Raw genomic sequence first — 13,981 nt, forward strand, 5'->3', positions numbered from 1 at the left:
ATTAAATTGGGCATGTGTAGCTTTGTACAAGACATGATCTCAGCCAATCACACTTCACAAGGACTTCGAGAGGAAAAAATGATGTCCTGAGCTCCATGAAAAAGGCAAGATACAAATGAAACAAATTAATCACCTGAGCTTTTAGGCAACAATTCTTTAATGTCAAAAAGCTTATTAGGAAATGAAACAACTCTTTAAAAAAGCTTAAGTTACAGAAGTATCCAATTCAAGAATGATATGAAATGAAAATTCACTTTGAAACACAATGAAGTCTGGAAGGATTACCCCAAAGACATCCGCTGGCTAATCAGCAGAAAGCCATCAACTGCTGTCATACCTTATTGGATTCTGCATTGTATACAGTATAAATCCTGAATTCTGCAGCAAAACACATTCTCATCAGGTTTTCTTCTGAGTTTTTTCCTGCATCACTTATTTTGTGCTATTCATGCTGTGTGCTTGTGGAATGATAATGGCAAGATTTTTTAAAAAAAACAGAAACATAACGTCTGAGAGAAGACTAGATTTGGAGCAAATCATTTGTAACTACTCCTTAAAAATAGTTACAACCACAGTACCACAAGATAAACATTCTGGAAAGGGCCCCTCAAATTAGTTGTAAGAACCTGGAAAACACAGGTTTTGTCATTTATTTCTATAAAGCCTTTTTAAAAAGCAGAAGCACAGTTTATAATCTGGTTGCATGAAAAAGGCAGGAAAACGGGGGGGGGGGGGAATAGTGTAACAAAAAAAAAGTAGCTTTTGTTCCGCATTTTACAATTAAGATCTCCAAAGCACACAGTTTCATGTGATATACTGTATATGGTATCAATGGCAACAATTTTTCTGAACAGATTCTTAGATTATCCATTAGGTCAGCATTTGCCTCCCCCCGCAAAAAATAGTTATTTATTCTGTTTCTCTAGTGTTTCAACAGACAAGATATAACATATGGCACAAAGCATTCATATATCTTAAGCCACCAGCTTTTTCATAAATCTGGATTGAGTCATTATTTATATTGAAGTCTACATACAATTAAAAAAAAATCTTTAGGTAATCTGCATTCTTTCTAATGAAGTCACACATATATCTTTTTAATATACAAAATATATTATTTTTTTCATAAAAACATCATAATAAATAGGAGGAATATTGACTTAAACCTTGTTCCCTCATTCATCCCGATTTACGCTACAAGGAGACCAGCACCTTTTGCCCTTAAATTCTGCAAGCTAATATAAAGTCAGACAACAGCAATTCCTACTATATTTACACCGCATGACATCAATGAGACATAAGCACACCAGTGCCCTGTGCAGAAATAACATTTTGTCACCATGGGTGTGCTAAGTATTAACCATGGCATAGAATTAAGGGTTTTCCTTTCCAAGTAAACAGAGCATCAGTATTCCGTACTAACAATCCCTAGCTTATTCTTCTTCAAGTAGAATGAAACAGCAGATAATGACATTATATAAATAAGTGATAAAATGCAAAAGCAAAATGCATTCAAAACAGGAAGTATAAGGACAAAACCATTAATGTCTTCATAAAGTATTTCCCATGAACACACAGGACCCAATCCCATTAAAATCTGGGATGCTTCCGATTAAATCAATGAGTTTTAAGTTCACTGCATCTACCTTGACCCACTGATAACTAGAACTGGTGCCGCCATAATCTCTCAATCCTTATGCATAGGTGTAGATATACACGCAGAGAATTTCCATTCTAAGAAATGCTTCAGCATGACAGCAAGGTGTCATTTCATTAACAGTGTTATAACAAAGAGTGCTTGCCTATTGCAGCTTTCCCCAACCTTTCAGCGTAACTGTCGGGAGCTGTGGTTCATAACATCTGGAAGGCAACAGGTTGGGGAAGGCTGCTGTAACAGCTAATGCTGTGATCTCAGAAGACCAGCTTTGAATTCCTTTCATTGTCATCTGTAGGATATCTATATAGGTCCCGCACAGGTGGCGGCAGCAGGTGCCTGCCTGGCTTCACCATGGCCTGGTCGAACATTGCTTCCTCCCCCCGCAAGCTATGCTGACTGCTGGGGCTCAGCCATGGTCTCAGCCAATCACAGGCAAGCTTGCGGGTGCAGCTTGGGGGCAGACCAGAAGGAAGACTTAGTCTTCTTGGCTTCCATCTGGTCTGTTCCCATGGCATATAAAGGAGCCGAGCCTGGGCTGTTTTCAGTCACAGCTTGGTCTCTGCCAAAGAAGGACATTGCCAGGAGGCTCCCAAAGAAGATCCTGGGCCTTGGAAATGTCTGAAACTGAAGCTGGGCCTCCCAAGTGTTTTCTTCAGTGAGTGGCAACAGATTGTTGAACAAAAGGCACTTTTAAGTGCCAATCCTTAATAGCAGGGTAGGATTTCGGGGCTACAGGAGGCAGCAGCGGCAAGTGTAGTGGGGTGCCAGGAAGCGCTCAGTGCCAGGGGTTCTCCTCACCCCCTCTCCCTCACACCAAATGCCTATGTCCAAACCTGTTGACATCTGTAATCAATAAAGTTGTGGCTTATTTAACTCCCAAGTGGTTGCCCTGTGTTTACTGCAATTTCAACACTGAGTCTGGGGCCCACAACTGAAAAATCTGTATTTCATGTACAGTACTGTGCGGTAAGTGTGAATTTAGGAACTCACTTGAAATCAAATTGATTTAAATAGAGCCAAAAGGCATGGACACTGATGACACCTTAGAATTATCTATCAGCAATTTACTCAACTATTTTCTAAAATATTATCATCGTTCAAGTTCCAAAATGATATCTTTGGTATCATTCAGTAGAGTGGAGTACAAGAATGACAAATATTATTGTTATAATGATATGGCTTTTCATAGCTTTTTAAAAATGTATTATGTAATCTTTATTGATAGCCTTTTCACAAATGTGCTCTTTTAAAGTATTCCAATATCTTCCTCACATATATACTTCTACTTGAAAGGATAACAATTCTTTTAATATTGTAAATATAGTTATTTGTACTGCCTAACCTATATTGGTATTGGGGATGGAGATTCAATTACTGTTTCCTTCTCAAAAATGCAAATGTGTGCAAATAAATCATAATCTTAACCATGTCTATCTACTCAGAAGTAAGTCCTATTGAATTGAATGGTGCTTTCTTCAAGGGTTAGGAATGCAGCCTAAATTCTGAGATCCAATTCTTAATGACACATTACAAACTCTACATTTGCATTTGGCAGACTATGTACAAATTTTACATTTTGTATACTTAATAAAAAGCCTCAAAAGAACAAAAAATAGTTACTTTCTTCACAATTGAGTTTGGCTGCATTACATGCAATGGCATTTAAAAAAATGTAACAAGAAGAAATTTCCATCGTTTATTATTTGGGCTGAAAATAAATATATTCCAATGAATGTGTCTAAATTTAGGCATTTTATTTAAAACCTTGATTCCTAGTTTCTTTGATAAAATATAGCATACTTTGAAGTCCGGAACCCAAGCAGGTCTCTCATTTCATTTCGGAATTTTGATAAGTCTTGCCGCAGCTCATTGAGATTTTCTACAGTCGCTTGATCAGTGCTTTGCATTCTCTGTCTCATGGAAGTCAAATAACGATGAACTAAACAACACATTACCTTTTGGTAATTCTCATCTCTCTTTTGCTTCAGATTTCTCCACTCCTGTAAGCAAACAGTGACATATTATATATAATGTACAGATGGCTATGATCCGCCCCCCCCCCCCCCCCCCGGTTAAAAAGCTTGTGTATAATGGTAAAATAACACTGGGCATGATCCACCCCAATGTTCTATTTTGCACAGTCATATTTGTGCATGCATGCCTGCTAGACAGGGAGAGAGATCCTGGAAGGTTGGCAGGTGATGTCTTCGTACCTTCGTGAAGGCGGTGACGGTCCTGTGTGAGTGTCTGGAGGCGGTTGGAGGATGGATGGCGGCAAACAGATTGAGATTGAATCCTGACAAGACAGAAGTACTGTTTCTGGGGGACAGGAGGCGGGCAGGTGTGGAGGATTCCCTGGTCCTGAATGGGGTAACTGTGCCCCTGAAGGACCAGGTGCGCAGCCTGGGAGTCATTTTGGACTCACAGCTGTCCATGGAGGCACAGGTTAAATCCATGTCCAGGGCAGCTGTGTACCAGCTCCATCTGGTACGCAGGCTGAGACCCTATCTGCCTGCGGACTGCCTTGCCAGAGTGGTGCATGCTCTGGTTATCTCCCGCTTGGACTACTGCAATGCGCTCTACGTGGGGCTACCTTTGAAGGTGACCCGGAAACTACAACTAATCCAGAATGCAGCAGCCAGACTGGTGACTGGGAGCGGCCACCGAGACCATATAACTCCGGTCTTGAAAGACTACATTGGCTCCCAGTACGTATCTGAGCACAATTCAAAGTGTTGGTGCTGACCTTTAAAGCCCTAAACGGCCTCGGTCCAGTATACCTGAAGGAGCGTCTCCACCCCCATCGTTCTACCCGGACACTGAGGTCCAGCACCGAGGGCCTTCTGGCGGTTCCCTCACTGCGAGAAGCCAAGTTACAGGGAACCAGGCAGAGGGCCTTCTCGGTAGTGGCGCCCGCCCTGTGGAACGCCCTCCCACCAGATGTCAAAGAGAACAACAACTACCAGACTTTTAGAAGACATCTGAAGGCAGCCCTGTTTAGGGAAGCTTTTAATGTTTGATGTATCACCGTATTTTAATATCCTTTTGGAAGCCGCCCAGAGTGGCTGGGGAAACCCAGCCAGATGGGCGGGGTATAAATAATAAATTATTATTATTATTATTATTATTATTATTCCTATACTGGATAGTTCATCTCACCAGTGATCAGTGCTCAGTGCGGTGGCAGAGCAATATAGAGTTTTCAGCAGAAGTGGCAGCTATGGGTCTCAAGTGGCCAGCAGTGAGCCAGTGCTGAGTTCCCATTCCCAAACTGCTCTGAGTGTGTGTGTGTTTGCCTTGTGCTCTCTCTCTTATCTGTTCCCTGCTGTCTCTCCATATTTCTGCCCCATATTTCTGTCTATTAGTTTCAGACGTAATAGCTCCACCATGGATTTCAAATTGCTTGGCTGAGTAAATGTTTCCTGGGTGCTCAGTTCTTTGACTATATAATGTGTATTTGTCTACAGCTTGACTAGCTTTTCTAAGCTCTCTGCCATGAATTGAAAGATTATACTTATGGATAATACTCAGTGTATCCCATGAATACAATGGGTAAAAGTTTTGTTTCCTAGAATGTCCTCTAAATGCTTAACTCCTTAATAATATGCTGCACATATGCATCTTATGATGTGTCTTGAAGTGCAATCTGCATTTTGACTGCTTCAGCCTGTATAGCATGCATACACATATACACACACACAAAACCATCAACAAATTCTAATTTCTTCTCATCTTTAGCAATATACACAGCAGAAACTAAGAATAGGATATACAGTTACTATAGAGCAGGCATGGCCAAACTTGATCCTCCAGCTGTTTTGGGACTACAACTCCCATCATCCCTAGGTAACAGGACCAGCGGTCAGGGATGAGGGAAATTGTAGTTCCAAAACATCTGGAGGGCCAAGTTTGGCCATGCCTGCTATAGAGGAACTGATGATCTATCTGGATAAGAAATTAATGGGCTACGTCTAATTACGCCCACCAGCATGTGCAATGGAAATCACTTGCAGAATGGGACTTCCACTCTGTGCTTTGTGTTCCCACCCAGAAAAACCTCTCCAAGGGTTCACTAAACCCTCTGCAGCATATTTAGGTGTTGTGTGGGAAGCAGCACAATAGGGGAAGGAGAATCCTCACTGAGCAAGAGAAAGCCCACCCATGCTAGTTTTACATGCACAAAACATGCCTTCCCTTAAAAAAAACCACAAAAAAAACAAACCCAAAACTCCTGCCTCTGTACCAAGGTCTGTATTAAGATGTGGGATGATTCTTCAATTATTTTTACCTGCGAAAGGAACTCTAGTAATCATGACACCTGATGAGAGGGTGCCCTAGATATGTTTATTCAAAGCAGTTGTAAAACAAAGAGGCTGCAGTGTTTCCTTTGGGTATTTTGTTTTGACATGTCACAAGGCATGCTTAAAATTAGCACATGGTAGGGGAAAACTAACAAATCTGCATCATTTTAGAATTAACATCTTGCTATAGAAAAAAAAACTCACTGAATTTGCACTACTGTACTTTAAACCCTTAAATAATGTTATGAGAGGGAAAAGCAGAAAGGACTTCAGAGGTTGCACTCAAATAGCTTGCAACTGACTTGTGGAAGATACTTCATTGATGTTTGGATGCCAGGCACCGTTTTGAATCAAGGTGGTGGACAAAAACATGCCTTTGGCATGACTTCACCCATTTTGTTGCCTGGTTTTTGGTATTATTTTTTTTTGCATGATGGGTGTAAACTCACGAATTACACTCTCCATTTAAAAATCACTGTATCTTTTGGTTTCTAAAAATTCCTGGGCACCGCTGGGCACTCCCTGTTAGTATTTTATAACTATTTGCAGGGGATTGGACTACATGACCTTCATGGTTTCTTCCAACTCTATGATTTTATGGTTCTATGTTTCTATTTCTTACCTTTAAACTATTCTGTCGCTTGACTTTGCCAGATGATGTATGAGAGCCGATCCACTTACTGAGGCTGTTAAATAGGTAGCATATAGTCTTTGGAGATGGAACAATATTGAAGGGTGGTGGTAGTGTACATTTATCATCGAAATAGCTAAGCCAGAGCTTGGCACGAGCAAATTTCCATTCTTTATCTTCATGATTCTAAATTAATGGGGGGGGGGGTTGGGAAAACAGATATCAAAGGCTCTGCTGAGCGGTGATTATAAATTACAAAACTAAGTGACAGGGAATTAACACACGCAAAAGTGCAACCCCCACACATGCACAAAGAAGAAGATGCCCCCAATATTTAACCATGTGCATGAAGCCTCTTGTCCATCTCCCCTTTGTAAGGGTGCTGCAGGTGAGAAGAGATGGTTGACAACAAACCCACCAAGAACCAGGCTCAAACTTGGGTAGAGGCTTGGGCTCAGTTCATAATGGGGCCAGAATTCCCGACAATACCTATTTTGCCACCATGTATTTACATGTCTATTATTTCTTTCATAAAATTTATACACTGCTTGATTGTAAAAACAACAACTTCAAAGCAGTTTACAAAAAGATAAAACAGTAAAATCGTGTGAAATCCACAACCACACTTTAACACATACATTCCTAAGTCTCTGGGTAGGCTTGTCCAAACAAGAATGTTTTGGGCAGGTGTTGAAAAGAGTACAGTGGTACCTTGGGTTACATACGCTTCAGGTTACATACGCTTCAGGTTACAGACTCCGCTAACCCAGAAATAGTACCTCGGGTTAAGAACTTTGCTTCAGGGTGAGAACAGAAATCGGGCTCCGGCAGGGCGGCGGCAGCAGGAGTCCCCATTAGCTAAAGTGGTGCTTCAGATTAAGAACAGTTTCAGGGTAAGAACGGACCTCCGGAACGAATTAAGTACTTAACCCGAGGTACCACTGTACAGTGAAGCCACCTGCTTGATCTGAATGGGCAAGGATTTCCAAAGTACAGGTGCTGCCACACTAAATGATCAAGCTCTTACAAATGTGGAATGGGCATTTTGTGTCACCTGATGGAGGGACAATTCCGCTGATCAAAGTGGCTGAGTGGGCACATGTGGGGTAAAGCAATCTCGTACATAAAAGGGTCCCAAATTGTTAAGGGGTTTATATATGCTAAAAATAACAGCCTGAGCCCAGCCTGGCAGCAAACTGGCAACCAGTGTAGATACCTGAGCACAGGTGTTATATGCTGACAAGACCCCACTCCTATCAGCAATTGTGTTCTAGCATTCTGCACTAGCTGCAGCTTCCGGATCAAGCCCCACATTATTGTGCTATACAGAATCAAGAGCACTGTTGACACTTAAAATACAATAAATCTTGTTTTCAAAACACTTACCGCTATCAGCTGAAAGCTTTTATGGAGCATCGCCACCAAGAGCTTGGTAAGGACAATTACAACTACTACATTGTATGTGCCAACAATAACAGCACCCACAAAAGACTGTAGTTCTTCGCCATAGCTAAATCTCGTGACAAAAATGGCTACATGTGCAAGAGAGAATATGTACCAAAACAGGGCAAAGCAGGTGCCAATAAATCTGGGGGGAAAAGAAAAACTGTAGTTAGATCAAGTAGTTACTGTGCATTAAAGGCCAGATCAATGGAATCAATGCACTCATGTTCTATAAAAGAAAAACTGTGATCTCAATCAACACTATGAAACTCACGAGTGGAAGGTATCATTGCTTTGCTGCTCACAGAAAATCCCAGCACAGTCCTTTTCTTCATCCACAGTGAACCCTTTATCATACAGTTGGGTCAACCCAATGGTGAATGAGAACAACACAAGAAGAAACATTCCAAGAAATTTTCCGAAGTCCTGCAACATCTGCCCCATTGAAATCTGTAGGAACATATTGATTTGTTCTCAGTTTTAAACAGCTATGAAATATCAAATGGTGATTGCATATGAAGAAGGCATGCTAGAAAAACTATTTCCAGGACAAGCAGATTTTTCTGACCAAATTCACGACACTATAAAAAAGTCAAGCAGCTGTTCTGAACACTGTTGGGAGAGAGCTGTGATAAAACCACAGACTACAAGAATTAAATTTTATTGTACTGTACAAACACACATGCTATTTTACCCTGAATCATTTTTATTCTCATAGTAAAAGTAAAATATAGACTGTTTCCTTAACTCAAATGATATATATGAAGCAAAAATAATAACTGTAACACGTAGAATCAATGATAATCTGGGGTATTGGTTAAGGAGTTATGTTGCTGATACTATTTTTTGTATCTTTATTTTAGATCTTATTATGATTTATGTGGAAATTGTTCAATTTGGTTGCGTACTTTTTGATGTTTTACTTATTTATGACAACTTTTTGTTATGCTTTAATTAGGTACTTCATTTTTTTAATTAGGTAGTTCATTTTAGAAGCCATCCTGAGCATGGTTTTAAACTACAGAAAGGCAGCATACAAATAAAACTACGTATGTATATACATATAATCTTTAACAATTTCATGACTGAAGATGGTATGAAAACTTTAACTATGTTCCATGAGGTTTACATCCAAGCATGAGTGCAAAGGATTGCGGACTTATGAGTAAATATGCATAGGATTGGGTTATGAAATTAATAAACAGATTTAAAGCTCTGATGTATAATTTCTATAGCAGGGTTAGCCTATGTGGTACCCCTCAGATGTTGTGGCCTACAGTCTTCATATTCCCCAGCCAACATGGTCAATGATCAAGGATGATGGGAATTGTACTCCACAACATCTAGAAGGCACTATGCTGGCTATCCCTGTTTTACACTAACCCTAAAACAAAAATGGGAAGGGCTATAGCACTTTCTCTGGAGTACTGCACAGATACTAGGGGTACCAGATTCTTTTTTTACTGCCCAGAGAGATTAATAGGATGACAAAACAAATCCTGTTAAGGGTAGCTATAATTTAGGCACAGACTTTAGTAGTCAGCGTTACACCTACAAAGTGTTATACATTTGTAGAAGACACTTTTTTTGGGAAAATCTGAAGCGTTTGTTACACAAAAACAATCTTATTGTAAAGACTGTTTTTAGTAGCAGTAAAGTTAGGATATATCCATCCCGCATTTTGACCCGTGTATCCACAAAACAACTTACAATAAATATAAACATCAATTTATTCAGCTTTTCGAATAATTTATTAAAAGCGTTCATAGTTGGAGATAAAGGAAGATGGCAAACTGCTTTGAAAGTGTATATAAAAATATAAAGGTGTTGCATTAATATGTGTTTCATTTCTCTGATGGGGTGCAGTTTATGGGCATTTGAAAGTCATGACCTACTTTTGGAAAAGTATGTGGGTCAGTCTATGGTCGCCAACAAGAACAACGAAAGCTCCAGTGTGCCATTTCTGAGATTACACCGGACAAGAGTGTAAACAGAGGCTGAACATGGAGCCTGGCACACTTCCCTTGCGAACCTCTGCAAGCTATCCGTGCCCCCTGCAAAAGTCCTCCTCAGGCCTCTTTCTCTTGCCGGTAGCAGAGCGAACTCAGCGGTGAGAAGCGGATTGCAGACAGTGGGGTAATAAATTCAGAGCAGACACAAGGCAGTCCTTATCTTCTCTTGCCTTTAATCATGAAGAATAACACCATAAATTCAGACCTGGCGAGAACTGACACATTCTCCCTCTCGCATAGCGTCCCAGAGTCAGACTGAAACACTTAGAGTCAAACCACTCCCTTAAGTGTTTCTAACCACGCCTCAGGAAAGAGACGTCACCAGAACTCTTTAACTCTGTGAGTTCTGAAACCATTAACACCCCCTCTCGTCACGAATCCTGAGGGAAACTGTGAACCCCTATTTACAGACCTCTTTGAGTTCAACTCACCTCCCATTGCCTTTTGCCTCCCACTGGCATCTATCCCAGGCAATTGTTGAATCCCTTCCACACTCCCAGAATCACACTGTGCGAAACCAACCCACGCACTGGTGACCTGAAACCTCTCCGGTGGAATCCCCTTTGTGGTCCGAGTTGACCGCCGGAGCACAACCTCGGGCGCTCCTCCTGACCCACTGGGGTCAGCAAGTGTGTCTCCAGCAAGCTCAGAAGACTCCCCCTCTGACTTGCTGCGTCTTCGGGCCTCCTGCACTTGGCTAACAGGAGATGAAGGCTCACTCTTGGGTTCTCTCTTAACCTGTGGAGAAACCCACCCCTGTGCTTGACCATCATCAGCAACCTGGTCTTCAGCAACAGGCTCCGCCTCTGCCTCTCCTTCCTCCCTTTCTTCCTCCCTTTCCTCCCCCTCAGAATCGGACAAGCATTCTGAGAGAAAATCAGGACCAACCCTAGGCTGTGACCAACCACCCTGCTCAAAGAACTCAGCATGTTTGCTGACCAGCAGCATGGTCTGATCACCCTCTGGGTATGCAAACTTCCACCCATTTGTTGCAGGATCATACCCACAGAAAATCATGTCCTGGTACCTAGGACCACCCTCCTTCCGTTGCGCTGTTGGTATTGGCACTGAAGCCTTGGAACCAAACGAACGGAAGAAATGCACCTGTGGCTTCCTCTTGTGCAACAGAAAAAACGGTGTGTCACCTACATCGTGATTGTAGGACCTGTTAAAAATAAAGCTGGCAAACTTCCAAGCCTCACTCCAAAAGCCCTGAGGCAGCCCAGAGCCACACAGTAAAACCCTGACAACTTCAGCCAGTGCTTCACTCCTGTGCTCTGCCACGCCTCTCTCTTGAGGAGACTTTGCACCCGTCACCTGGTGACGAATTCCCTTTTCCTTGAAGAACTCCTTCAGAGCAGACCCAGTGAACTGTGACCCACGGTCGCTCCTGAACTCTTGCACCTTGGTGGAGAACCTTAGTTCTACCTCCGCAACCCAATCCTGGATGAGTTGCGCCGCCTCTCTCTGCGACCTGAGAGAAAAAGACCATAAATTCTGAGAAAAATCATCCGCTATCGTTAGCAGATACCTGGCCCCACCCAGACTCTCACACTTCATTGGCTCTGTAAGGTCTGTGTGAATCAACTCAAAAGGTTTTGTGGTTACCCTCTTTACCCCGGGAAACCTGCACCTTTGAACCTTGCTGCATGCCCTGCACACTAGGGATCCCTCACATGGCGTGATTTTACAACCTTTGGTGCAGCCTGGCAACCTTTTAACGTCCTCCAGACAAGCATGAGACATTCTCTTGTGCCATATGTGAACACATGAATCATGGCTGGGAACACTAGCACACTGCGCCTGTGCTTTCCCTGCATTCCCCCCACCCTCCAGAGGTGTTTCCAGAACAAAGAGATTGTCCGTGCTCTCCACGTTGACAAGTTGCCTCCCCCCTCTGAAAATGGAACAGGTATCATTTTCAAAACAAATTTTGTATCCCTGCTTCGCCAGAGCAGAAATCGATAACAGGCAACACTTCATCCCTGGTACAATGAAGCACTCCAGCTCCGCCTGCAAAACAGAAACATATACATGTGCAGCTTTAGATACATTTCGTTTTGTCCCGTCAGCTAATGTAAAAGTCATTCCAGCTGAAACAGCTCTGCAATTCCGCAGCTCCCCAGCAGATGGCGTTATCAGGTGATGACTCGCTCCTGAGTCCAACACCCACTTCACAGTTGTGTCCCTGCTGGCATTGCTCTGTAGCGTTGCCATGCCAACAAACGTCTGGCTGCACCTGTCCTTGGCAGCGTCCGTAACCGCAGCATCCTGCGTTGCTCTGAAGACTGGACTTATCTCAGAGTTCCCAGACAACTCTGCAGCCGTTATCTCCCTCTGCAGCAGATGGCTGGCCTTGAAGCCTTCAGCACTGTTCTGTTTCCCAGGCTTCGACTCACGACGCAAACAACTCTTGGCAGCCTTTGGAAAAAGAGGCTTCTCTGAGCTTTTACTGCTCACCGCCCCCCCACTGCTCACAGGGCTCCCAGGACGTTTTCCTGCACCCCCAGTGATGGGTAAAGGGCCCCCAGCAGCTTGCCTCTCTCCAAGCTCCTCACGCAGACATGTTGCATCACCCACGCAGCTTTTAGACTCTGCTAAACCAGCAGCAGCAGCAGCAGTGGCAACAGTCCCTTCGCCCCCCTCAGGGGTCCCACAGCCTTTCCCAGCTGTGCACCGGCTTTCCGTGCTTTCTTGCCTTTTCTGTCCTGATGCAGCCGTCTCCCGGCCCTTGCTTTCGCCCCCAGCTTTACACGCTTCCTGGAGAGCTACCCAAGCGACCTCAGGCTTCCTTGCATCCAGAACAATAGGCCTCAAATCAGCACTCATGTTCTCAGCCAGAAAAGTAAGCACACGCTCCTCAGCTTCACGTTGGCTTGCAACAGCCCCAGCTGACGTAGACATCGGCGTGACTGTTTCCCAGAGCTTGGCTCCAACTAGGGACAACTCTGCTAAATAACTCCACTCTAACCACGAGTTAATAGTTAACTTCGCACACGGCAGCTTAAGCTCAAAGCCGTGTTCTTGGGACTGAGCCATCTCCTCCCCCGGGGGCTAAGCTTACTCACACCTCGGCAGTAGCTTCCTCCGCCTCCCGGCTCCGGCAGATCGGCTTCTCCTCCCAGCGAGCTCCTTCCAGCTTCAAAGACACAGCTCCAGAGCTCCAGCTGGACCCCAGCAACTTTCCTGCTGGCTTCCCCCACACGGACACTCGATCCTGCAATGCTTCAAAGCTTCGGCAAGCATCCATAACCTCTGAGATTACACCGGACAAGAGTGTAAACAGAGGCTGAACATGGAGCCTGGCACACTTCCCTTGCGAACCTCTGCAAGCTATCCGTGCCCCCTGCAAAAGTCCTCCTCAGGCCTCTTTCTCTTGCCGGTAGCAGAGCGAACTCAGCGGTGAGAAGCGGATTGCAGACAGTGGGGTAATAAATTCAGAGCAGACACAAGGCAGTCCTTATCTTCTCTTGCCTTTAATCATGAAGAATAACACCATAAATTCAGACCTGGCGAGAACTGACACATTCTCCCTCTCGCATAGCGTCCCAGAGTCAGACTGAAACACTTAGAGTCAAACCACTCCCTTAAGTGTTTCTAACCACGCCTCAGGAAAGAGACGTCACCAGAACTCTTTAACTCTGTGAGTTCTGAAACCATTAACACCATTGAATGGGGTGACTGTTGGCTGTTTATGTACAACTGGATTTCTGACTTCACTACATAGAGGGCCAATATAAATGCATGTTATAGTTGCAATACGTAAATAAATATGTACGTTACATAGTGAATGTCTTCAAAAATGAATACGGACTTTTTAATGTTTAATATGTTGCCTCCCTGTACTATTAATGAGGAATTTGCAATAGAAAATGAGATTAAGTTGGTAAGATGGAAAGGAATAAAAACTGGAGAACTCTTCCTGCTGTGACACGAA

The 13,981-nt window shown here is 43.3% G+C and overlaps 1 protein-coding gene across 3 annotated transcripts in view; it reads right to left on the minus strand.

Annotated features, from left to right (window-relative positions):
* Nucleotides 1-139: 139 nt before the first annotated feature.
* Nucleotides 140-13,981, minus strand: part of TRPC1 (transient receptor potential cation channel subfamily C member 1) — a 33,948-nt gene continuing 20,106 nt past the window's right edge. For all 3 annotated transcript variants that reach the window (XM_081007912.1, XM_081007913.1, XM_081007914.1), the window contains 4 exons: nt 8,307-8,482; nt 7,976-8,177; nt 6,581-6,775; nt 140-3,657 (listed from right to left, as the gene is read on the minus strand). In XM_081007912.1, the coding sequence (XP_080864038.1) occupies nt 3,430-3,657; nt 6,581-6,775; nt 7,976-8,177; nt 8,307-8,482 (801 nt within the window). In that variant the 3' untranslated portion in view covers nt 140-3,429. The remainder of the gene's footprint in view (nt 3,658-6,580; nt 6,776-7,975; nt 8,178-8,306; nt 8,483-13,981) is intronic.

Source organism: Podarcis pityusensis, assembly GCF_964106645.2.
Source record: "Podarcis pityusensis genome assembly, chromosome: 5".
Lineage (NCBI taxonomy): Eukaryota > Metazoa > Chordata > Lepidosauria > Squamata > Lacertidae > Podarcis > Podarcis pityusensis.